Source organism: Alosa pseudoharengus, unplaced genomic scaffold (genome assembly GCF_046254945.1).
Source record: "Alosa pseudoharengus isolate Yale_2024_CS ecotype anadromous, Long Island Sound unplaced genomic scaffold, YU_APseudo_1.1 YU_APseudo_1.1_scf_7, whole genome shotgun sequence".
In the NCBI taxonomy this organism is placed as follows: domain Eukaryota; kingdom Metazoa; phylum Chordata; class Actinopteri; order Clupeiformes; family Clupeidae; genus Alosa; species Alosa pseudoharengus.
Window position 1 is genome coordinate 8,738,843 of NW_027468859.1, and position 25,259 is coordinate 8,764,101.

Below are 25,259 nucleotides of genomic sequence, written 5' to 3' on the forward strand. Positions count from 1 at the left end.
GGGGGGGGGGGTGAGAAGGGGCTACAATCCTGTCAATGAAGGCTGTCTCTCTCGACAGGGTGCCTGTGAGAGTGATGAGAGGAAAAGGCACTACTGATGTCCCCGGGATCCGGTGGTCACTGGTGCTGCTGACGGAGCAGTTTTTTGGGGGGGGGGGGGGGGTCATGGAGTGTACAGTGATGAGTGTCAGCTCTTCAAACTTCCTGGATGCTGAGAGGGGTTTGGCTTTCCTGAGACCACTCATGGGAGGGCAGAGGGAGAGGGAGACAGCAAACTTTGATGGCAGATAGATAGATAGATAGATAGATAGATAGATAGATAGATAGATAGATAGATAGAGATAGATAGATAGATAGATAGATAGATAGATAGATAGATAGATAGAGATAGATAGATAGAGATAGATAGATAGAGATAGATAGATAGATAGATGACGACTCCTCATACAATGGTGAAAGAGGAGCACCCTGAGGACGCCTCATATTGTGGTGCAGAAGTTCCTGTGTGGATGGGTGGTGGTGGTGGTGGTGGAGGAGGTGGTTAAAGGAGAGAGGAGAGATGAGCTCCCTGAATACTCTTCATACTATGGTGCAGCAACTCCTGCAGGGCGAGCAGCCAGTCTTCTTCTTCTTAGGGCTGAAGATGGTCAGGATGGCCTCATCGAACACCGTCTTCAGGCCCTTCTGAGTCAGTGCCGAACATTCCAGGTAACACTGGGCCCCGATCTTAGGAAACCCCCCCCAAAAATAAAAAAAATGAACATCAATGTCGACAACAACTGTTTGTGATTTTTGACAAACATCAGTTCTTTTATGTCAAAACTCCATTATCTTTAGGTGTACACAGGTTACAGATACTTTAGCACAACAATATACCACACAGTTCTTCTAATTAATGTCCAAACTCCACTAACTTAGGGGTTATACCAGGTAACTCACCTCTCTGGCCAGTTTAAGGCCCTGCTCGTAAGTCAACGGCTTTTCCTTCATCTGAAGTAGCCGGGACAGGGTTTTGGGGTCATCTCGAAGATCAATCTAGATCAAAAGTATCAGATCACAAGATCAGCTTATTAACATAGCCAAGTTATATGGTAATATAATATATGGTATGACCAAATTATATGGTCATACCTAATAGACAGGGCATAACCCAGAACGATCTGATTCAGGTCACTACCAAACATTTCTCAATTCATTCTATAGTACTTTTCCGCGTAGAATCCTTTTCTGCTTGGGACATTTTTATATCACGCATAGTTAATGAGACAATTTGCATATTTCAATACCATAATATAATATAATATTACAATATAAATGCATAATAAAGAAAGTATTGATAATATGGCTTTAAGTAGATAGATTAATGGCTTTAGGCCCAAATAATATTCAAATTGTATCAAATATAACAAATGATCATACAAAAGTATATTTTTAGATATTGCAGTTACATTATGTAAATTAGGTCATGTTTTACCCTAGCTGATCCACGGCCTCACCTGTGTCCCAATGAGAATGTAGGGGATGTGGGGCATGCAGGACTTGAGCTCTGGGACCCACTCTTCCTGGACGTTATGGTAGGAGGCTGGGTTGACCACAGAGAAACAGATGAGGAAGACGTCCGTGTTTGGGTAGGACAGTGGCCTCAGCTGGTTGTAGTCCTCCTACAGAACAAACACAAGAATGGCCATGTTCAACACTAGCAAGTAAGAAATTAACCTGGTATAGTATTTTTGAACAGTTCACCTTCTTATTGCGTATCTATGATGTAGCTTAGACTAACATTAGGTTCATAGCATCACTCAATAGTTGTGGCCAACCCTGTCACAAGCTAAATACCCCCAAGCTAAATATGTTTGAGATTCCCCAGTTTTATATCTCACTGAGAATGGCCTAATAGCCAAACAGGATACCCAGATCATTCACATCAACATCATGGTGTGCAGATATAGGCAAACATAGCCAAGTTATATGGTAATATAATATATGGTATGACCAAATTATATGGTCATACCTAATAGACAGGGCATAACCCAGAACGATCTGGTTCAGGTCACTACCAAACATTTCTCAATTCATTCTATAGTACTTTTCCGCGTAGAATCCTTTTCTGCTTGGGACATTTTTATATCACGCATAGTTAATGAGACAATTTGAATATTTCAATACCTTAGCGAATATAAATGCATAATAAAGAAAGAATTGATAATATGGCTTTAAGTAGATAGATTAATAGCTTTAGGCCCAAATAATATTCAAATTGTATCAAATATAACAAATGATCATACAAAAGTATGTTTTTAGATATTGCAGTTACATTATGTAAATTAGGTCATGTTTTACCTTTTTTGTTCATGTACAACTTTACCTTTACAAGAACATCATGGCAAAGCAATTATGGATGTTTTTACTCAATTAGTGTAAATATACACTGCTAATACACTGTACCTTCACTGCTAATTTGCATGTACCTTTCAACCAGTATTGCCATCAGCATAATTTGCTTGCTATCAAATCAAGACTGGTATGTCCAGCTAACGTAACGTTTGCATAGTAGGAGGCAATGGTTTACATGTCAAAGAAATCTTATGACAATTAAAAAGGTTTTTGGTCATATTTTCAACATTAACAATAGATTAAATTAAAGTGTTAAGGTCAGTTCTGGCCAGGCCATGGTAGTCAAGAAGCTTGCCGCCCTCCCCTTCATCTCATTCATTCCTAATTGATCCAGGTGCATCCCCTCAGCCGATAATCTTTCTTCCCTAGCGATTGGCCACACAGCTTCGGCACGCCTTTTAAATTCTACCCACTTCCTCTCAACCGTATACTGCTCAATTTGTGCTACCCACCACCTCCCCTGCTCCACCTTGTCGTGTATGATGTGGCATGTTCTCTTGTCACGTCGCTTGGCTCTGTTCATGGGGGGAATATTTATCTCTCCCTGTCCTGCTGGGGTGAGAATTCCTTAAACTGTTGCTGCCCCCTGACTTAATGCTTTTCCATGGTGCTCATGGAAATAGGGGGGTTCCTCCGAACAGAGCTATACCGCCAAATGTAATTCATAATTTACAATAAAGAAATTTCATTCAGAATCTTCTCTTGGGTTTCTTGACTAAAATGGTTCTGACAGAATTAGGATTTTAATACTTTTTTGTAGATAACTGTTGATTGGCAATGGCAGTCCAGCCATTTTTAGTCTCTCATTCCACAGAAGACAGCAGGTGCTTGCTTTGTTCAAAAGTCATAGGTGAGAGAAATAAGAAGCAAAGTATTGCTGCGTCTGGTTTGAGCACAATTGAAGACAAAGCATCTCTGTGGGTCAAGGTGCAAGTACATTCTGGTGATGAGCCTTATGAAGAATTTACTTATGTGAAAGACAAACTCGTGAGCACGACCGCACAAAGTGTTCATGCTTATTCAACTTGCAGGTTGATCAGGACACATTTAGAGAGGAAGCAAAAAGAGTGTTGTGTGAAAGGCACAGGTGTGGATACACCTGAGGAAGTATAAGGAGATGACAAACAAGACAAAAAGAACAGAGTCTCTGAGCGAGTGGTGAAGAAACCATCATATGTTTCATCTGCAACAACAGGACCAATGCAGATACAAATCCATATGCAGATTGTAGCCGAGGCCGATGCTCTGAAGAAAGGTCTTTTGAAAAGCTACATAACCAAATGACTCTACAAAATATACCTGGAGACAAATTTGAAGTGGCAGCAAAGAGACTAAGGGCCCTATCTTGCACCCAAGCACAATTGACTTTGTACACTGCCGCTTGTATCATTCCTATTTTGCATTCGAGCAGAATGCAGCGGAACTTTCCCTCCACAGACGCACATCGGTTAGGAAATGAACTTGCGCACCCGGGGTGGTTTAGCGAAAAGAGGAGGCGTGTTCCGGCGCAAACATTCCCTGGTGCTATTTTGCAGATTCAGAAAACAATTCCGCCACAGACCAGAAAAAACCTAGTCTAAAGTCAGTGGCGCATTTTAGACGCTATTTTAAGGGCACATGCTTGGCAATAATGTAGCGTGGTTAAGATGCGCTTGCTCATAATTTTTCTATTGCACAGTGAGATGGAGTAAGTCTTGGGACAGAGAAGAGACGCGGGAGGGATAGGGTCTGCCGGCCCAGACTGACCTCTCTCTCCCTCAGTGAGGAGGAATGTAGGTGTAAGTTACACCTGACCCGTCAGGCTGTGACAGATGTCTGCCATCTCATGGCAATGCTATTTAATCGAAAACACACACAAACACGCAGTGTAATTGAACGAACATTCGGCATACTGAAGATGTGCTTCAGGTGTTTGGATAGGTCAGGAGGCACTTACAGTACAGTCCGCAAAAAGTCGTATGCATTTATATTAACTAATGTATTCAAATATGCAAATTATCTCATTAACTACGTGTGATATAAAAATGTCCCAAGCAGAAATGGATTCTACGCAAAAAAGTACTAAAGAATCAATTGAGAAAAGTTTGGTAGTGACCTTAATCAGATCGTTCTGGGTTTTTCCCTGTCTATAATATTTAGTTAGTAAACACATGGTGGAGCAGCATCGGCAGCCTTACCACCTGTGAAAGAGTTTGGCCATGTTTGATTCCCAAACCAGACATTGCGAGTTCATTGACACATCTGCTAAATCCAGTTCATTTGACTTTATGTTTACTTTATTAGACAGCTTTAGCACATTATAAGCTGTACTTGAGGTTTGCATTTGAGTAAGTAATGTACTTTTATTACTGTATTAGCATGTACTTGAATTACAAGTTCATTTATCACTAATAGGTACACTAATAAAAGGAGTCAATAACAGTGGGCAAGGAAGGACTCGTGGGCCTAGTGTTCTGTGACTACTGACTTCTAAACCACATCAGTTGCTCTCACACATGTTGTTTGTCAGACTACCAGTCACAACCTTGAGCCGCCATATCTGCTTGTCCTCAGACAGGATGACCGAAGAAGAACCAAGATTAGCTCAGGGCCAGCATCCATAGTTAGTGAAGACACAGCTACGTGTGCTTTATTCTCTTTGCCATCTTATTCTTTACATACTTTATCACCCAAGTGAAAAGGGCACGTCTGTGGGAAAATGCATTTTATTTGGAGCGATCCCTTCAGTAAGGAGAGTCAGACTGTCATGAGGCCTTATGTAATGTATATCGTAATCACTTTGTGGCTGAGGTGTAGTCCCACAACATCATGGTCATGCATCTTGCATGTACCATAAAAGTACTGGTTTTCAGCAAAGCTTACCAGTGACTAATCTGACATAAAGAAATCATAGAATGTACCTGTTTCTGACATCACATCAATGAATGCTTCTGTGATTTGGACTCAGTTCCCAATAGAGGATAACATCAGAACGAATAGATCTTACTCTCTGCCTACATGGCAGGAAGACAAAGAAAAATCTATTGGACTGAGCTCGTGTGAACAAATGTTGGGAAAGGGGCCGGTGTTGTCTTGTTAAACTTCCCTTGTGTGTCGTTTTGCTCTGCAGTCCACTGGAAGAAAGAAACAGTGCTGACCAAAGGGAAATTTAAAAAAATGGGTGTGTAGGGAAGGGAGTTGGACCCAGTAGAGGGCTAATCGATCGGTGGGCTTGTGGGCCGGTGATGATTAATAATCCAGAGAGAGGTTAACTGCCGACAGACAGACCCATCTCTGCGTTGGCAGATTGCTCAGCGGTCACTACAGCTGATTAACGGTGCACAGTCCAAACTGCCTTTGACTATACCCCCCTTTTTTTAAAGACAAGGTTAATTAAACGAACACAACTACCAAAACATTTGCACCTGAATCCGCATGTCCAAATTACAATGCTTCAGCATGTAGCATGAAAGACTGACAATGATTGTAGCATGAAAGAATGACAATGAAAAAAGTGAGGCACAATAGAAAGACAAACGCAAAGGAAAAATTAATACAGAGGGGAAGTAGTTGTAGAGGGAGAGAGAGAGAGAGAAAGAGAGAGAGAAAGACATCTATACGCTTCAGGGGTCTTACAGGGTAGAGGTTTCCCCTCTGTGTTTCTAATAATAAAAACAACTGCTGACAGAGCAGCTACCAGCCACAGGCCACATGAAGGCCTGAGTCTCTAACTACCCCCTCTGTCTCTGTCTCTCCCTCTCTCTACTTCAACTTATCTCTATCTCTGTATCTCTTTCTCTCTCTCTCTAACCATGCAGCATCCATCTTTAACTCACCCATCTCTCAGTCTCTCTCTCTCCACTCCACTCCACTCTAGCCCTAACACATCTACATATCTCTCTCTCTCTCTCTTTCTCTCTCTCTCTCTCCACTCTACTCTACCTCCTCTAGCTTTAACCCATCAACATCTCTCTCTCTCTCTCTCTCTCTCTCTGGCCCTACAGCTTTATTCTCCACTCTCCCTCCTCCAACTTTAAAGCAACACCACACAGTAACGTAATGCTGGAATTGAACATGTTTGCAATGCTGGCATTGGCTAGTTTAGCGGCCATCTTCATAACACCCCAAGTAAACACAACAGCCATTCACACTAGTTGCCCAGGCTATGCACTAAGTAGTTTTGTGCCTCTGTATGGATTATCCTATCAAAAGAAAAGAAACGTTTTCACAGCAAGTCGCCAACCATATAGCCGTAAAGACACTAGTTATCATGCTGGGAAGCTTGATGCATGAAGCATGACTTTTGACATGATAGGAACTAAAAAAAACTTGAATAGCCTTACCATTGAAAATAATCTGTCATGCAAACTTTTTAACAACTTTCTGTTTCCAATGTGCTTTAAAGAATGCACATAGACAGTCATTACCACGACACATTAATTTATTATGTTAAAATGGGCAGAATTCACACAGTGGCGAGTGGACTGACTTTACCAGTGTGTGTATGACATTGGTCTTACACAGTGACAAAGGTGTTACATGATGTATTGAGGCAGTGGCTACCAAACACCTGAATGCCTGTATTACAGGCGGTAGAGTCTTTACCTGTCCTGCAGTGTCGTACAGTCCCAGTAGATGCTGCCTCCCAGACACAGTCACATTCACTGCGAGAGAGAAAGAGAGAGAGAGAGGGAGAGAGCAGGGAGAAAGTATTAAAATGCTGCTCCCATAAACCACTTGGTGACGTCAAACAGCATGGTGGTCCCTGCATACTTACTGTACGTGCTAGTTATATGTGCCATAAATGAGAATTAACAGTACTCAAGTCAAAACACACATGTTATTACAGTTCTTACAGAATTTAAAGTCTTTTGGACTCGATAGGGCTTAGACATGACTGTACAGTACATGACTCAGATTATAAATGGCTGAATAATGAAATAAGAAAACTGGTAAAGGCACCTGACCACTCACTTTGTCTTTAAATGGAAAGAGTGGAATTCTAGTTTTGTGGGGGCTAACCAGTGCTACTAATGCTGATGCACCAGTAATCAGGAGACTGGTCAACCAAAATTAAACACAATCATGCTAATGCTAATGCTAATGCTTATGTTTCCTAATGCACCTCCATGCACTGACTGTGGATCAGGTGAGGTAACACCTACAGGCTAACTCTGCTCCATGCAACAAACAGTGTCTGCTTTAAAGTGGAATAGCTGTTGACATAGTTGACACACACATTCAAGACGACAGGGTCGAGCGTATGATTGTGTGTGTGTGTGTGTGTGTGTGTGTGTGTGTGTGTGTGTGTGTGTGTGTGTGTGTGTGTGTGTGTGTGTTTCCGGAGGGCCTTTAGGAGCGTCTATTGTGCTCGCGTGTTGACAGAGCCCGGAAGGAAGCAGTTGAGAGGCAGCACGGGCAGATCCTTTGACTGACTGTCTCACTCTTTCGCCTCCTGCCGGGGAGAACACTGCCGCTGCGCACGTGCACAACACCGCTGCACGTAAACAGACCTCAGCTGCTTCCTGCCTTTGACTCGTGAACACACACACACACACACACACACACACACACACACACACACACACACACACAGAGCCAAGCCATTCAGCTGCAGCAGTCCCACACCAGACTTCTCCACCATTCCATAAAGATTACACTAATATAGCCCGAGTGGGACAGGCGTTAATATTTGGCTGTCTCACTACACTCAGGCAATATGACAGAAGAGGTCATTCCAGCAGTGTGAATGCAGACAAAAATTTTTACAATGCACAGGGCAGTAAAATGCAGACAACTGTTAGAGGCGCCTTGAACTTGAGAAGGGTCCTACATTAGGACTTGACCTTGTATGTCTAAGGGTATGGACTAATTTATCAATATGTATGTTCTAAGAAGAGTACACATGCCATTGTGTTATAAGATGTGTGGTTTTGTTTGTTTGTGGTATTGTTAAGCATTTTGCACTACTCAGCACGAAAGGCTCTGTACAAATAAAGATTAATTGATTAACTAATCAATTAAGTAATTGAAGATGATGAAGGTGGCAAGTGCCACACTGAAGAACAGTATCAGGGTCCAACAACCATTCTGCCGTTGAGTAACAACGTGCCACAACGATCCGTCAGTCTGGTATTTCACACCCTGTGACGGAGGAGATAATTTCTCTTCACCTCCTCCCACTCCTCGCTCTTTTCACGTATACTTCAAGCACTGTAGTGTTTGCAAAATTAAACAATCCCCCTACCCCCCTTCATCTTCCTGCTCCTCCTGTTTGGGAAACCGCTGATGTCGTGGCTAATTTTAGCTTTAGTGTTAGCTTCTGCCAAGCATCACCGACTGAAACAAAGTTGATGGGGCGCCAAATGCCTGGGGCCAGAACTCGGAGGGAGGAAGGGGGATGGGGGTGGGGGCACATGGCAGGCATTTAGAGGCAACTCGGGTCTGAAGGTGTCCCCCATGGGGGTCACGTTCTGTCTCCTATCTGGTGGAGCCGGGCGGAGTCCATGGTGACAGGCCAGGGGCAGAGGCGACGGCCAGGGGCCAGTGGGACGGGTGTCCTGTATGGCAGCTGCGGAGGGACACAAAAGCTTTTGCAATTTGTTCTGCTTCGAAAGATCTCCTCAGGAGAGAGAGAGAGATAGAGCTACAGAAAACAGGAGAGGAAGAAAAAAAAAAGGGTGTGACATGGCCCCAGAGGGCAATGTCGCTAGGCTTCCTGTCGTAACCCATCAGCTGTTTCTGACAGGCTGCTTTTGCAAGCAAGTGCCTCCATTCTCCTCTTCTCTAGGGGGGCTCAGCTAAATAGGGACTCCTCACATGGGCCGTTTACTCTGACTCCATCTTTCTCGCTCCATCTAATCTCTCCTACCTCCTAGAGAGCAGCAGACTTTCAAGCTCATTTGGGCTCAAGACCCTCTAGTTAAAGCAACAGTATGCATTTTTTAGCGTCTTTTAGAGGTATGTTTTTAAAGGGAACTAGTGTTTCATTCTCAGTTGACTTGTGATTATACAATGTTCCTGTGAAGGAACTGCGGCTATTGCTGTGATGGATACTGCTATTTACACTAGCTCTGTGTGTATTTAAGAACAGCTTTTACATTGCTGCCAAATACACTTTCATCTGGGCCCACTGTACAGTACTATTGGTGCTTGTTCGCCTGGTAAGACTTGCTTTGTAATTCAAGCCTGTTTACTTTTAGCTGAATAGCACAACAGTATGAGACATAAAACTCCTTCTTTTGTTCTCCTGGCTTTCAGATGGGAGTTGATGCTGGAGTGGACTTGGCCTTGGGGCGTGTTCAAAATAGCAAACAAAGGCAAACATTTGTGAACATTTTTGAACAAGTTTTTTCGTTTGCTTCGAGTTCACTGAAATTGTCTGTGAACACACACAAATTGGGGCGTTAGGCTAACGCCTTAATCAAAAAAATGTGAAATGTTCACACAAAAACGTCGGAAGAAAACGTTTTCACCTGATGTCGAATTTGAATGCACCACTGATTAGAACGGGTGCTGAATCAGTGAGCTGTGGCACGTGAGAAGAAGTCATGGGAACGGTGAGGAGAGAGATACCTACAGATGTGGACAGACAGAGCGAGGGGGGGGGGTTGTTGGGGAGAGAGAGTGACAGAAAAGGATGTCAAAAAGAAAGACAGAGAGAGAGAGAGAGAGAGGAGGAAGAGAGAAAGAGAAAAAGAGAGAAGGGGAGAGGAAGTGGGTGAAACGGAGACAGAGGAAAATCCCCTTTAGTCGTTCCTGATGGAGCGCAGCACCGGAGGGTGGGGGCCCCCGAGAACCGCGCTGGACGCCCCCTCAGCTGTTACGTCCGGTCAGCTGCCTCCCACTATGGGGCTGAACGCCCCCCCCCCCAACACACATACATACACACACACACACTATAACACCACCACCATAACACCACCGCCTCCACAAACACGACACTGCACTAGGCCTGAGGAAGGGAGCTTGCAGAAGGTCTGCAACGCTCCAACTCCTGACATCCTCATGAGGCCTTCTGTCTCCATCCAACACCAACACAACCTCCACCACCACAGGGCGTTTACAGTGTTTGAACTCTAGACGCTAAAATCGAAGCTTTTCCCTCTCTCTATGCGGCTACCAACCCCACCAGGTCCACAAGAGCAACTGTGCGAAGGGCTGCAAATAGAGTGCTCTAACTCCAGTGCTAAAACCAGCGAGGCCCTCTCTCTCTCTGCCAGCAATAACCCCAACTGTGTACTGAACCTGGGAGAGGGATTTAGGGAGCAGCGTGTGTAACTCCAGACATCCTCGTGCTAAAACCAACCCTCCTCCAAGGCCTCTTCTTCACACGCTCTCTCTAAGGAGCACCATGCCTCAGATGCCCTCAAGGATCAACTCGTTCTACCAACAAAAACACACACACATCTACACACACACACACACGTTAACCTTCATTAAAGGCAGCTTAAGTGAAAGAAAAACAAATCAACTGAAGCTAAGTCCTTGGCGTCTTCGTCTGATTTCAGCTCAAGCCAATGGAACACCCAATAATATCACACAACAAACATTAGAACAGGACAAAACTGTGTGAACAAGTTACATAAAGCCATCCAGTGCAGTTTTGGGTTCTAGGGCTCCCCCTAAACATAAAATATTGATGTTTGACAATGAGTATTGGTGGTTAATATTCTGTAAAAAAACACGAAGACAGCACACTTTTGAGTTTAATGCTTCTTATGGTTTATTTAATCAGTTTGAAAGTCCCAATAGGCACACTGAAGCATATACTGTATCAGAGAATGATGGCCAACCAGCACATTTCCAGAGACAACTGCGTCGCTCAAAAAAAGCTTTAATTCTTGCCTGTTCTCAATCTCACACTCACTTGGGGTCTGCCAGAGTGGGCAGCCATCTTCGCACTTCTGGATTGCTTTTCATAGTGTAGCACAACTACAAAAAGATTAATTAATCAATGTTATTAATCCCATACTTTTTCACAGCCAAGAGCTGAGGATGTCCATTGGGACCAGACGCACGGTTCTCAGATCAGATAGTGCAGAGCAGACACACAAGCCTGAGGTGGGAATAGTGTGATTACCACGATAACGCGTTCTAGATACAGATTAAATAAAAACGCCCATCGCCTAGACACACACTGCACAGGGGCACAGACTGCATTAATTATACATGTTAAACATATGAGAAAGCCTTATATGGTCCATACGACAAAGGGCTCCATACGACAAGGGAGCTCAGCTCATCTGAAAAACTCAAATTCAATTAATGACCCACTGCAATGCATCCAGAAGCAATCTCAACTTCTAATTACATGTGTGTGTGTGTGTGTGTGTGTGTGTGTGTGTGTGTGTGTGTGTGTGTGTGTGTGTGTGTGTGTGTGTGTGAGACGTGCTTATGTAAAGATACACCTTCAGGCCACTGTTGAAACATGTGTAGACACGCAGAAGGGAGTGTATGTAACTGCCAACCTGTTATCCATGTTTTTGTCTCTCTTTTTAAATTTCCTGCAAGCTCTTTCTGCCGACGCCTTCCTTTATCTGAAGGGAAGCCACTGGGGTCGACCAGGGGGGAGGCCAAGAAACCAGGAAGTGAATGGATGGAAGTGAGAGATGCTGAGAGTCTGGCTGAACTGCCTTGTAAAAAGCCAGACAAATTCAAGTCTCTGCAGGAACCTGTGTCTGCAAACTTAAATCTAATTGTTTCCATCCTTCCAAGCCATGGACTTCCAGGCTAAGGAGACACCATTCTGTATGTGGACGTGCCCTGTAGTTTACAAGGCTTCCCCAGTGGACTGGGACCCCAGACGTGACCACAGAGAGTAATTCAGTAGATAGAGCTTCAGAGTCTCCTCTTTTAATTGTCAAAGAATAGAAGCATATCTTCCCTGCTGTGATACCAGAGGCATACACCTACCTACACCAACACCTTTTTATGCTCTGCAGTTTTAACTGGCAATCTTCAGACCCCACAACTGTCTGGTCACACTGTGACACTGTGCAATTTTAACACGATTTCAGCCTTGAATGAATTGGTCGGATCCGACAAACTCCTGTCTGACCTGTTGTGCAGTTTGAGCAGGTTCACAATGCCCGATTAGACGACGTCTAAATCAGCGTTCCAGCTCATATCCGATCCGAGTGGATTTCTGGCATGTCAGAAATGTTTCGCTGTTTGTCTTGCTGTGTGAGTAGTTGTACGTACAATGTGAGCACAGCAACTGTGTCCATGACACGCTTAGTGTGAGTTACCACATCATATGCGACTGAAACGTGCAGTGCCTGCCTGGCTTTGAGCTGCTATCGTGTCCGTAAAATTTCACCATTGTATGTGACTAAAACACAATGTCTAGCTGGCTTTAGGCTGATATCTCAAGGAAAGGATGCTTGTGGATCTCTCTCTCTTCTCTTTGCCAGCCAGGGCTATACAATGCCAGTGCAAAGTACCTCATGTCCCACCTTCAGGGCATGCAGAGAACATTGGCAGAACAGCCCACCTCAAGCTCCATTACCACACACTGGCAATAATCTCCAACTGCAAAACCCCAAAACCAATGGAGTGGAATTTAATTACAGGTTTAATATCACCCTCCCCCCCACCACCAACACACACACACACACACACACACCCTTGCTTGTCTGTACGATAAGCTCAGACCCTGTCGACCCGGTAGCGCAATATCAGCTGCAGATTGGGTGATTTGCTCCGGTGGGCTGGGGAGCCATGCGAGACTATGACTCATTGCTGGGGTATTAACAGCCACTGCGTTGTGGTGCGGGAATGTCATCTGTTTGTTTTGGCCCGGGAGTTCTGATCCGGTGGGATTTAAGGACGGAAAAGCACAGACTGACCCATTCCCCATCCCAACCCCCCTTCAATTCTCTCCCCTCACCATCCTCTTCCTCCAACAACAACCCCCCACGAACACATACAAATACACACATTCTCACCCAACCATCCACTCACACACTTTTTTATATACACCCAAACACCCACTCACATATTCCCCCAACCCCAGATACATTTTTGTACACACACACACACACATACACACACACACACACATACCTCACGCTAATTCAAGAGGAAGCAACAGTGCACAGTAGGTCACAATGACGTCCTGGGACAGAAGGGAGTTCCACGTTGCTTAAAGTTCATGCAGTTGCTCTTCACCACGTACACAAAAAGCCCATCAAACACACAAGACCTATCAGGGAGGTTCAAAAAGGTCAACAGTGCAGCAAGCAATTTAGGCAAAAATACCCTAAAATATAATCACTAATTGTAATAAAAACATTATAACATTATAATATAAATCCTATAACTTTAATATATGATATGATATTATATTATATTGTGGAGTTGAAAAAAACCCTTCGGATGGCAAGTTAAATCACCGCTGAGTCACCAGTCCTTACTGACTATGGAGGAGACAGGAAAGGGGCACGCCTCATAAAATATAATGATGACACTCTCATCATCTTCCTCCACCACAGCAGCAGGGAACTGTTCTGAAGAAAGAGGAATTAGCGCTGATGAAACGGTAACTGCCACTAAAATAGAGCACAAACAAAAAAGTGAACTTCCACCTCATACTACTAGGTATACTACTCACGAGGGTGCATTGGTGGCAGGGCAGAAAATAAAAATGAAAAAATGGAGGACTGAAAGCCTGACTTTCACCAGAATGTTTAACAAAATGTACTGATTTATCTGCTCTTAGCATAGAGGGAGAGCAGTCCCTTTGCTCGCCATTTAGAGGACCAAGATACCGACCAACACCATCATCACCAGCACAATCACCGCCAAAAGGCTTACATGACTTAAAGCCCTCCTTGCCATGCTATAAATTCAAGATGGCAGCCGTGATAAAAACTCTCTGCAACTGCCATTGCACTGTTTTTCATTTAACACTAATACTAGTGGCCCCGGCACAATCGTGGCCATTCAGCGTGGCACAAAGAGTGTCCTGTGCTCCTTGGCCGGGGCTCGAAGGCACTGTGTCACAATTCGCCCACTTTATTATGATGCTGGAGTCCAGGCCCTGTCCATCTGAGGGGGAGTCGGGAGGCTAGATGTGAATGGGCCCGATTGATTGGCCTGGTGGGGTTTTTATTCTGTCCCCCTGTTGTGCGAGCAAGAAGAATGCTTGATTCTCTTCCTCCTTCACTCCCTCTCTCTCTCTCCCTCCCTCCCTCCCTCCTTCCATCCCTCCTGTGCTTTCTCTCTGTGTGAGAGTTAGCCCAGTGTTTGTGTGAGAAAGGGAGTGTGTGTTTGTGTGTGAGAGTTTGTGTGTGTGTATGTGTGTGTGTGAGAGAGAGGGAGTCAGAGAGGGAAGGAGTGAAGTAAAGATGCACGCATGCTTCTATTCAGCTGGTGAATGTGTGTGTGTCTCTGTGTGTAGGGTGAAGGTCACTGAATGGCCAATGAACCATCAACGGAAAACACACCTTTTTACTCACGCCTATTCTTACTCTGCACGCACACACAGAGAAAAGGAGGGAGAGAGAGACAAAGAGAGAAAGAATACATGAATGGAGGTTATGGATGAACGGTTCTCAAACATCATCCACCTCTGCTGGGTACTGGCAGCACTGTGGTGGCAAACCTTAGTGAACCTGCATCCTGAAATTATATTCAAGAAAACAAACACAAACTACTCCCCCCCCAAACACACACACACACACACACACACACACACACACACACACACACACAAATAAACCTCTTTGACAGACTTTTGGATCATCAGTGTCCCATGAACTAAACAGAACTAAGCAGAAATCTATTCCGCATTTGCTGATGAAGTATAGTCTATGTTCATGTTTTATTGGTGTCGTCTAACTGAGCAACTTTGTGGCAGAGAGTGAGTCCGACTTTGAGATGCAGGCACATCTGTTTTCCAGCGCAGCTTAGACGCACGAATTACAGCGTGTCCCGGGGGCTCTTTTCCTGGAGAGCCCCGCTTGCTGCACCCCATGGGAGACCAGCTCACTGAACAACTGCCTTTACTCAGCTCCGCTCAGCTGCGGATATACTCACAACCCCCCCCCCATCACCTGATTCATTCCTCCTTCTGGACTCTTTCTCTCTCTCCCTCTTCCTGTCCAGTTTGATGGTCTCCATCTTACTCCTTCACTCCTCTAGGCTCTCTTTTCATGTCACTCTCTCCCTTTTCCTGACACAGGAATGTATCTATTCCTGATCAACACCATCATTCCTGGACTCTTACAGTATTCTCCAGGCTCTCTCTCTCCCTCGCTTCTCCCTTTCTCTATCCATGATCCAACTCTATCATTCCTTCTTCAGAGTTCTCTCCCTCTATTTCTCTCTCTCTCTTCCAAGGAGACTGTTTCCATCCCTGATCAATTCAAACAAATCCTCTCTGGTCTCTCTCTCTCTCTCTCTCTCTCTCTCTCTCTCTTTCTTCCTGTCCAGCTAGCTCAAGCTGTTTATCCCTGCTCAACCTCTATCTCTCCATCTTCAGGGAATTACTCCTTCATCATTCCTTCTGTCTCTTTTTCTCTCTTTCGTTCTCTCTGCCTGTTCAGTGACACTGTCTTCACCCCTTGTCCACCTGAATCACTCCTCTCTCTGATTTCTTGCATTCTTTATCACTCTCCATCCCTCTCTCTCCACCCCCCCCCTCTCTCTCCCTGTCCAGTGAAAGTCTCTCCCTCCTCCTCATTACTTAGTGACTCATACATGACTAATAAAACAATTCCAGAGTGACCGGTTATAAGAATCCCACATCCCGGACACATCAGTGTCTTTCTATCCAAAGGGTCGAGGTTAACCAAGGCAAAAAACATGGCCACTTCACACTTGACTTGACACTGGTGGAAAAAATTACAGTTACCTGGATCATGCAAAAGCTTCATGAGGTGCCACTCCTAGTCTACTTTCTTACTCTAGTTCTGATAAACATGCCAAATACCATACACATAAACACTAATGAATGGCACACTAATGAATGGCACACTAATTATATGGTCTAAGTTAACCATCTTCATGGAGTCGACAGTCACACTTGGACCAGGCTAGTTCTGGAAACAACAACACTGCTTTTAAGCTGGGAATGGGACATGAGGGTGTGTGTGTGTGTGTGTGTGTGTGTGTGTGTGTGTGTGTGTGTGTGTGTGTGTGTGTGTGTGTGTGTGTGTGTGCGTGCGTGCGTGCGTGCGTGCGTGCGTGCGTGCGTGTGGTGGGGACTAGACTGTTTACTTCATTGGCCCACTCTGAGTAAACATTACTGATTTGATCTCATGGGTTGTTAGGCCATTAGTCGTCATCAAAGAATTTGACATCTACTAAGAGATAACATTAAATGCTGTTTAGAAAAAAAGAACACTTGTACACTTTTGTAATTCTACTTTTAATGCAGCTGCTGTGGCAATGGCCGAATTGTCTATTTTGGGAATCGTTGCTCCTGCATATGCAAAATCCCTTATTCAATCTGACATAAGGCGTGACATATAAAAAACTCAGTTTGAGAGTTTTTTTCTGATATTTTCTCTCTAGTTTGTTGAGTAAGGGGGATTAGACGGATGGGAACTGAGCAGGAGTCCTGTTATTTTGAAGACCTTTCCAGAACACATCTTCCACCATGCAAACTCAGATCCAAAAATGATGTCACCCTTTCCAGGGGTGATATTCCAGTCGGCCACTGCCAGACAACAGTAAAAGATATTGCTATTCCCATGATTACAGTATTCCACGTCAACTCTTGCATTGCTTTAGTTGAGATTCAGTTGATTACAGTAAAAATTGCCATATTTACCATAATAAAGATCAAACATCTTCTTTCCTTATTCTGATCATTAAGGCAACTATTGAAAACTAGACTGCATTTCCGGCGGGAACTGCGAAAGTGTGCTTGCCCTGGTCCGGTCACCAACGTGAGCAGACAGTGACATACGCTATGCTGAACCTGGCTTGATCCAAGCATTCTAACAGTGCCTTTCAGTCTTGGAGCAGTGGCAATACCTCAAAAGCTCTATTCAACTATTGCCTTGCGGGGTGAATGCGGTTCGTTGGATTTTACCTGTGGCCTGCCTTCGAATTTAGCTTCTATGACTAAAATCAAATCAATAAAATAAAACAACAGCAGTGATTGGCTGCAAAAATAAATAATGTCACTCGTCTTGCACCTCTCAAACTGGGCTATCAGGTAACCTAGAGAAAAATGTGAAATTATGAAATATGACTAAGGCATTAAAATGCTGCTTGTTTGTCAGGATACTTTTTCACTGATTTATTTTACAAAATATGAGCTATGAGTGTGAATGTTATATTCCATCCCCTAATTCTGTTTTACTGGTTTATTTGACAAATAATCTATATGGATTTGCTCTATAAAGACCTTATGTCTGTTTGGGATTGTTTTGAGAGCCTATTGATGCATCTCAGAATAAAGGAATGTCCACAACATTACTGATGTTTTTTTTGTGTGTGTGAATGTATTTTACTTAACTCATTGAATGTAGCTGGATACTCATGAACGCATGTCTCTAATAGCCACAATAGGAGTAATTTTAGCAACACCGTATTTTGTGTGGCCCATAACGACCCAGTGGATCATGAAAATGTGCCAAAATTCACATTCCTTGCTTGTTGTTGGTACATTAATCCCATTCAGATTGCCACTTATCTGAGATGTAAGAGTTCAGTATAGGTTTAAGGTCTGGGTCAGGGATTTGACATTCTGTGACTTCTTCATTGAGGGCTTGCTTAGCAGCACTGTCCGCTTTCTCATTTCCCCTCAGACTACACTCAAACTACACTCAAGTTCTGGTTCTTTAGACGTTCTAGTTGATCAAGCTCAGCTTTGGTTGTACTTTTTGCGTGACATTAAAGCCTACTGGAAAGATTTTTAATTGCAATTTAATTGAATGCAATTTACTTTTACGATTAAATAAAAATTAATTTATCCCTCTCACCCATAGTTTTCTATTTATTTACAAATGTACATAGGCCTACTGTAATTACATTTATACATAGTTATTCTACTGATCTTTATACTATTCATCCTGCACATAGACTTAGGGCCCGTCCCAATACCTCCCCTACCCCTAGATTTTTGCCCTAACCCTCGTTTTTGCGCGTGCATGTGTAGGGTGTTCCATTACTTTAGGGAGCAAGGGGAAGTGCTATTTTCCCCTTAAAATCAACCCTCAAAATATAGCCAGGACCGATGCAGGCTTAAAACGAAGTGGGAGATGAAATTACCCAGGATACCGTGTGAGCTTACCCAGCTGGACACATTTTTCATATATTTTCGCAAATAAGCATATTAAAATTTCGAACTTTGTTGGAATATGTTAGTTTGATGCACATCTGATGGACTGTTGAGTTTTGAACACTAATGTTAGAAAATATCTCACGAAGCTATCTGACGATGTTCATGATATCAGCTGAGTGCTTTGAGAGAGTCTGCCCGTAGATAAACCAGCACAGCCCACACAACGATGACCGCTGGAACGGGCATGTTCCTGAATGAAAATAGTAGCAGGCTACTACCGGTAGACACGTCGGCGCTGCGCGTGACATAGGTGAGTATTCGCTACGCTACTTTGCATATAGTGGTGTCACAATTCATAGGGAAAGATCTTCACCTCCACTTCCCTTGTCGAGGGGGCTTTAATGTTGAGGGCAATCAAAACCAAGTGAAAGTTTTAAGGGGGGAGAAATGGGACGGACCCTTATTCTTACTACTCTTATAATGTTGTTTCTGCACTACAATGACACTGTTTCCACACTGCACATAGCTGTATGTTATGTACATATCTGTTATATATTTGTCATATTGAATATCCATATTTATTCTGTTTTATTATATTCTGTTAACACACTGCATATATCTATATTATTATTTCTACTATTATAATGTTACTGCTAACATCTACATACATTATTCTACTTATTGTATGAGATAACTGCTAATACACTGTACATATTTATATTTAATTCATATTACTCTAAACCACGTTCTGTAAATCAACTGTATACTACTGTCTACACTGCACTATATTTCTTGACCTGTCTCTGTATGTTTCATCACCTTTCTATACTTTGCCCCACATTGCAACACAGCTCAGATCTTTGGTTGCTATGAAGGCCAGTCGTTCTAAATAGATGGTTGCTATGGCCAAAGGCCAGTTCTATCTCTGCCGTTGTCAAGCGGGCATATCGTAGAATTCTGATTAACCTTATCTTATTTAAAACATCTCTATTTTACTTAGCCCACTTCCATACAGTGGGTCCCATTAAGAAGTGGCCACTTCATTCACGCTTACCGTGATTCACACAGCAGCATTATTAAATGAATCTGTCACCATACGCCTATGCCTACGTTTGCAAAGAAAACATTTTAATTTGATGTAGACAATAGTAGACTCATTTCAAAACATCGCGTTAGGAGTCCTTGCCACTTCTTTTAAGCTGTCACAGACGTAGGTGCTACTTTTAGGGCTAAAGTGCTTCGTGAATTACTGTTAGTAAAAAAAAATAGTAGTCCTAAAGTTACACGTGACGAAGTTACGAGTGCAAGCATCTCATATCAAATGACCATGGCATTACGCTAAACAACATAAATCCCAATTAGCAACATTCATCTCCTCCCTATAGCTAGCCACACAAGAAATTAATGATACTAAATCTCTGCTTAGCATGCTTCTCCGCTTAGCATTCTAATAACAGAAGGGGCACATTTATGTTGACCACTACAACATGACTCATTATGTATGTTAACGTTAACTGTATAAAACACTTACTTTCATAAAGGACGCACACCATCCAGCACATGGAAACCGATATTTTAGGTTCTTGGCCACAAACTCAAAACGTGTCTCTCTGAAGCCCTGTTCTAGAATCTTTGCTCTGAAGGCTGTGTTGCTAGGCGACATCAAATAAACGAAATGCTAGTCTTTCAGTATTAAATGTGTACGTGTGATTCTGAATGGATGTGTGTGGTTTGCAATTAGAATAAACAAGAAATAACATTTCCAAATAATTTCCCATGATAAATTACATAATATTTGCACCTTCCTTACTTGTGAATCTCACACCGTATTTCAAGTAGGCTACACTAGTGAAATGTAATACAACGTTGCCACCTAGTGTTCAGATGTAGTTCTAGGCTATTTAACATTAACGTGACATTGCTTGTTTATTCTTTCGTCAACTCCATGCTTTTAGGAAAACAATCTTTTTATCATAGTTCCCTCTTCAATGAGCGATTACCAGCTCGTTTTTGTAACAGAGATAGCTGTTTATTGTCCCTAGGTTTACAGAAACACCTATTCATATTAATACGTAGCCTATGGAGTGCTGCCGACCACTGTTCATTACGGCCCAGAATGCCTTGCATGTCTTTACAACAAAACAACACAGTAAAACCTAAATGCCCGTAAACATATGCATTTGCATACTTGTAACATTTTTAATAATACTCTCCCATCATGATATTTAACAATAATGAAAATTTTAATTTGAATACCGTCAATGTGAAAACAACTCTATTATGTAAGCTATATATAGCAACTGTTCTCCTTGCTGTTTCAGTTTGTAAGTCCATACTATCCCATGGCAGAGCAAGGATTTCATGATTGGGCAAGGTTGCCCGGAGACATTGTGGCTGCCCAGAGACATTGAGTAAACTTGGAAGGCATTGTGATAGAAGGTGAATGGTGAGAGTTACCAAATACCTGTGGGTGGTTTGCCAAATGATGGAAACTTTTGGAATATGTCTTTTTTTTTTTAGCTTATGCACCCTCACACTGGAGTCCCCAGTTCATATACAAAATTTGGTATCGATATGTGACAGTGTTCCTGAGATATGGACGACTTCCTGTTTCGGAGCTTCGCCGCCGATTTCGTTTGGCTGTGACGGGCAAACGCTTTCGAAAATCAAAAATCCTTCCGGTAACTTTTGTGAGGCTTGGTCCCAGGATAATGTACGTCAAGTTTCGTGGCGTTCGGACCAAATTTGTGACCTGTGAAAATTTAGTTTCGCTTTCTGTTCAATCCAATATGGCGGATGAACGACACGCCCACCTGACGTCATCTTCACGACCAACTTACACTGGTACTGACCGGACGTTTTAAAGTTGGAACGGTGTCTCTGTCTCAAAGGGCCTAGGCGCTAGAGCTGACAAAAAATTAGGGAGACGGGAATAATAAAACTTAAGAAGAACAATAAGTGTGCTGCTTTCAGCAAGCACACTTTATGACAAAAATAATGCTTTAGTTCGAGAATTTAACTCTGTAAAAAGGCCTTTAGGGTATTTGTGGCTATGTTCACATGTAAGAAAGCCTTTTGTAGTGTGTGTGTGTGCAGGGGCGCCTGCAGGAATTAATGCTATGGTACGCCCACCCATCACTGACCCCCCCGAAAAAAAAACATTTCACGCGTGGACAATATTTGTCCGTTTCCCGGTTTTAGGTCTGTGCATTGGTCAGCAAAAAAAGTAGAATAGCAACATTCACATGCAATAACACAACAACAACGTCTTCAATGACCTTCATTTGGACAACTTGATACAGCCCTATACAGGCTAAAGTTACCTTTAGTTTTGTTCTAGCTTACCGTGACGTCTGGCTTTAAACAGCTGTCTAATGCAGTCTAACGTTCTGACAAGCAATTGCCTACCTTGTTCTTGCCCATCTGGAATAACTCCTCTAGCTTTGCTGCATCCATCCTTTCTGTTTTCGTTGTTTAAACTTAACGTGATATCCATGATGAGTATTGAGTTAGTGAATTAACTCAACATTGTGTGCTGATAACCATATATAGATAGCCGAGTAAAAGAAAACAAGTAGCCTAGATGCGTGCCTGCGTGCGTATTCTCTCTCTCCTGCTCAAACAAAATGTCTGTGCGTTAATTTTGATAAGGTATTCACTAACTTCAATAGAAAATTGTAAATTGTAGCCTGATGGCATGCAGCTAATGGGAGATACTGTCCATAGTTGGGAAGGTATGGTGGGCCAATTTGGTGTGAATACACACACACGGGAAATTTTCTCTTGGTGTTGAGTAGCCTGATGGTACGCACAGTGCGTACGGACGTACACCTGCAGGCGCGCCTGTGTGTGTGTGTGTGTGTGTGTGTGTGTGTGTGTGTGTGTGTTTACACATGCATGTGTGCTTGTACCCACGTTAGTATTTACATTGTTGCAAGTGAAGTCTGACATATGCTTCCAACTTATGCCGGCCTTACACCATACGATTTTCAAGCGATTTCACAGTCGGCAACTAAATTTCCTAAGTCGGAATGAAATCAAGGGAGTTTTAGGCTACTGGAGTCTCGGTGAGCTCCCTCAACTAGTCTTGGCGTTACAACAATATCAAACATGTTTGATATTATCGTAAGTCTTTTAGTCGTGGTTCATGCAAATAGTGACGTGAACAATACAAAAAACAATAGTCTTCTATAGACCTCTCTTCAAAGGTGAAAGGCAAAGTACGCGACAGCTGTAGCCTATATGATTATTTGTTATTTTGTTTCTTCTAAATTATTAGTCGGCTATTCCACGTGACAGAACAACTCTATGTCGGTTAGGGATGTCACACATGAAACAATGCTCCAGAAATATGAAAATATGACTTTGATATGAGTAGGCTATCATTTGAGTTCCTGTTGATATAGTGCAGGATGGGAAATCATTTAAAGGAATATAGTTGCAGTTTTGTAAATAGTGATCTTGGAAGGTCCCTAGTCGTTGCAAAATCATAGTCTGTGACTAGTCTGTGACTTAAAAAAACTCCATTACTTGTCTTTAGATGTGAGAGGGTCTGAGACTGTAGTCTTTCAAAAATCTGTTCCGAATCTTTTCAAAGTCTTCTGGTGTAAGGATGGCATTACTTGACTTCTAGTCCATAAAAGCCAGCCACACACCAAGGTAACCTGATACCCACTGTATCAGTAAGACCAATCAAATGCTCTCTGTGCTTCTGATGCATCCTTTACGGGGTCAGAAGTTGTGCACCTGTTTGTAGGGGTGCTACACTCAGACAGTCCCTGTGCTAAGTTATCTTTTTGTTATGAGCGGTGCAGCATTTAGAGTTATTGTGTCATCTTTCTGCTGAATCACTTCATCTCATATTTCCGGGCTTGTTAGAAATCTCCCATTCAGACTCCATGTTGAGAGGGGAATTTTGGAATTGACCTCAGCTCAACTATGTAATTACAAACTGACCCTTCACAGATTCAGACCATTCATGTGATGCCGACCAGGGGCTTTCCCCCTCATAGAGACAAAGCTTTTGTGCTCTGGTGTGTTTGTGTGCTTGAGTGAGAGAGAATTTTCATGAACACTAGTGTGCATAGTATAATGTGTGTGTGTGTGTGTGTGTGTGTGTGTGTGTGTGTGTGAATGTACACAAAAATGTGGTTCATGTACGACTGAATAGGAATTACTTTAGCAAATTGAGACAAACCATCAATTGAGTGTTTAAGCTGAGCTTATCTTTGTTACAGCACTTTGTTTCTGCTAAGACATCAGAACTAGTCTGCTATGGATTTGATGTATGATGTATGTATGATATAGGCACATCTGTGTTCATGCCTGGGCAGGGCAGTCATTTTAACAATAAATATATAGGTTGTTGCACTTGTAGATCTACTAGTCCGTGGCAAAATTGAAATGTCATATTTCACAAATATTACAGGAGGACCACCACCTGACCCCACCCGATCCCACCAACACACATGTGTGCACGTACGCACGCCACACACACAAACACAAACATACGCACACACAAGTTATCCCAAACATTGACCATGGCACTAAAAGGCCCTCGTGGTATGGTATCAAACCATAGGAAATTATTCACAATTATGTCTTACTGTTAGGTATAAGACAATTTATGTGTCATGTGTCAGGCATATCAACAGGTTGTCTAACTGCTGCATTGAAACCTGTAGCCTGAACGAGGCTCGCTCTGATATTTGCGTTTTCATTCATCCTAAATAGGGAACACGTTGCACTGCGCGACAAGGACATAGAACCTCTGTCTGCTGTTTACCAGGCCGTAGTCATCGGACTGGCAGTTGCTCATATCCTCTTTCAGTCGTCTATTCTTGGGTCTAGCTTGGCCCCCGACTCTCGAATTCATGATTGTGGCAGACCACGCTCCGTTATTTGAAATCCCCTTTTAAAAGCGCCTATCCTGGATCGCGCTCTAGCGGATGCCAATCAAAACCACATCCTCTTACCTGCATAATGATCGAATACGGTCGGCACATATTCCTCTGGGAAAGCATCGTTGGCGTAGCTCATCAGCAAACAGGTTTTGCCCACAGCTCCGTCGCCCACAACCACGCACTTTAACATCTTTTTCACAGTGTGTCCAATACTGTCATTTTTACCCCCATCTTCAGTCAGGGCTGTGGCATTCTGCCTAATCCGGCGGGTAGGCATGGCAGACGTAAAATCCACACACGTCTGCTTTCACTGTAAATTGTCTATTCAGTGGACACGCTGCGCAGAATCCCTTGCGCAAACGGATCATAAACAACTTTGCTGTTTTGCTTCTGAAGGTCCCGTATTGTTATCAAAAGTGCCGTGATAACAGGTCGCTATGTTTATTGCCACACCCTTATTGTGTAGAATGAGATGACCTAAGTTGTTGGTCCACACCTCTGTAGCTCACGGGAGCAACCGATTGCGAATTCACGAAATCAGTTGGTCAGCCGCGCACACACCATCCGGTCACGATATAGATTCCAACTCCGAGCACACGAACATTTTGACCGGCTTTTGTGGGCCTGCCTCTCTCCTCTAAATTCTTCAGATTCGCGCTCCCTAGTCCTCCTCGCTGGGTTTGCTATGTCTGTGTCAGGAAATCATGGGTTTCCTTGCGAATTCCATATTAGGTAGGAGTGGGT

At 43.1% G+C, this 25,259-nt stretch overlaps 1 protein-coding gene across 1 annotated transcript; it reads right to left on the minus strand.

The window, feature by feature from the left end:
- Positions 1-25,259, minus strand: rhoj (ras homolog family member J). The gene is made up of 5 exons (XM_076271847.1): positions 24,588-25,259; positions 6,978-7,036; positions 1,496-1,660; positions 939-1,034; positions 1-725 (listed from the first exon to the last, which is right to left on the minus strand). Exons 1-5 carry the CDS (start codon positions 24,790-24,792, stop codon positions 579-581), a joined length of 672 nt encoding a protein of 223 aa, XP_076127962.1. The 5' UTR covers positions 24,793-25,259; the 3' UTR covers positions 1-578.

What these genes read in the sequence shown, in the direction of transcription:
- rhoj (XM_076271847.1), bottom strand. Translation starts at nt 24,792, where the DNA reads ATGCCTACCCGCCGGATTAGGCAGAATGCCACAGCCCTGACTGAAGAT. An exon ending in ACATTCTCATTGGGACACAG is followed by an intron (nt 1,035 to 1,495) that starts GTGAGGCCGTGG and finishes CTTTTGATCTAG; the next exon opens with ATTGATCTTCGAGATGACCC. An exon ending in GCCTTAAACTGGCCAGAGAG is followed by an intron (nt 726 to 938) that starts GTGAGTTACCTG and finishes GGGTTTCCTAAG; the next exon opens with ATCGGGGCCCAGTGTTACCT.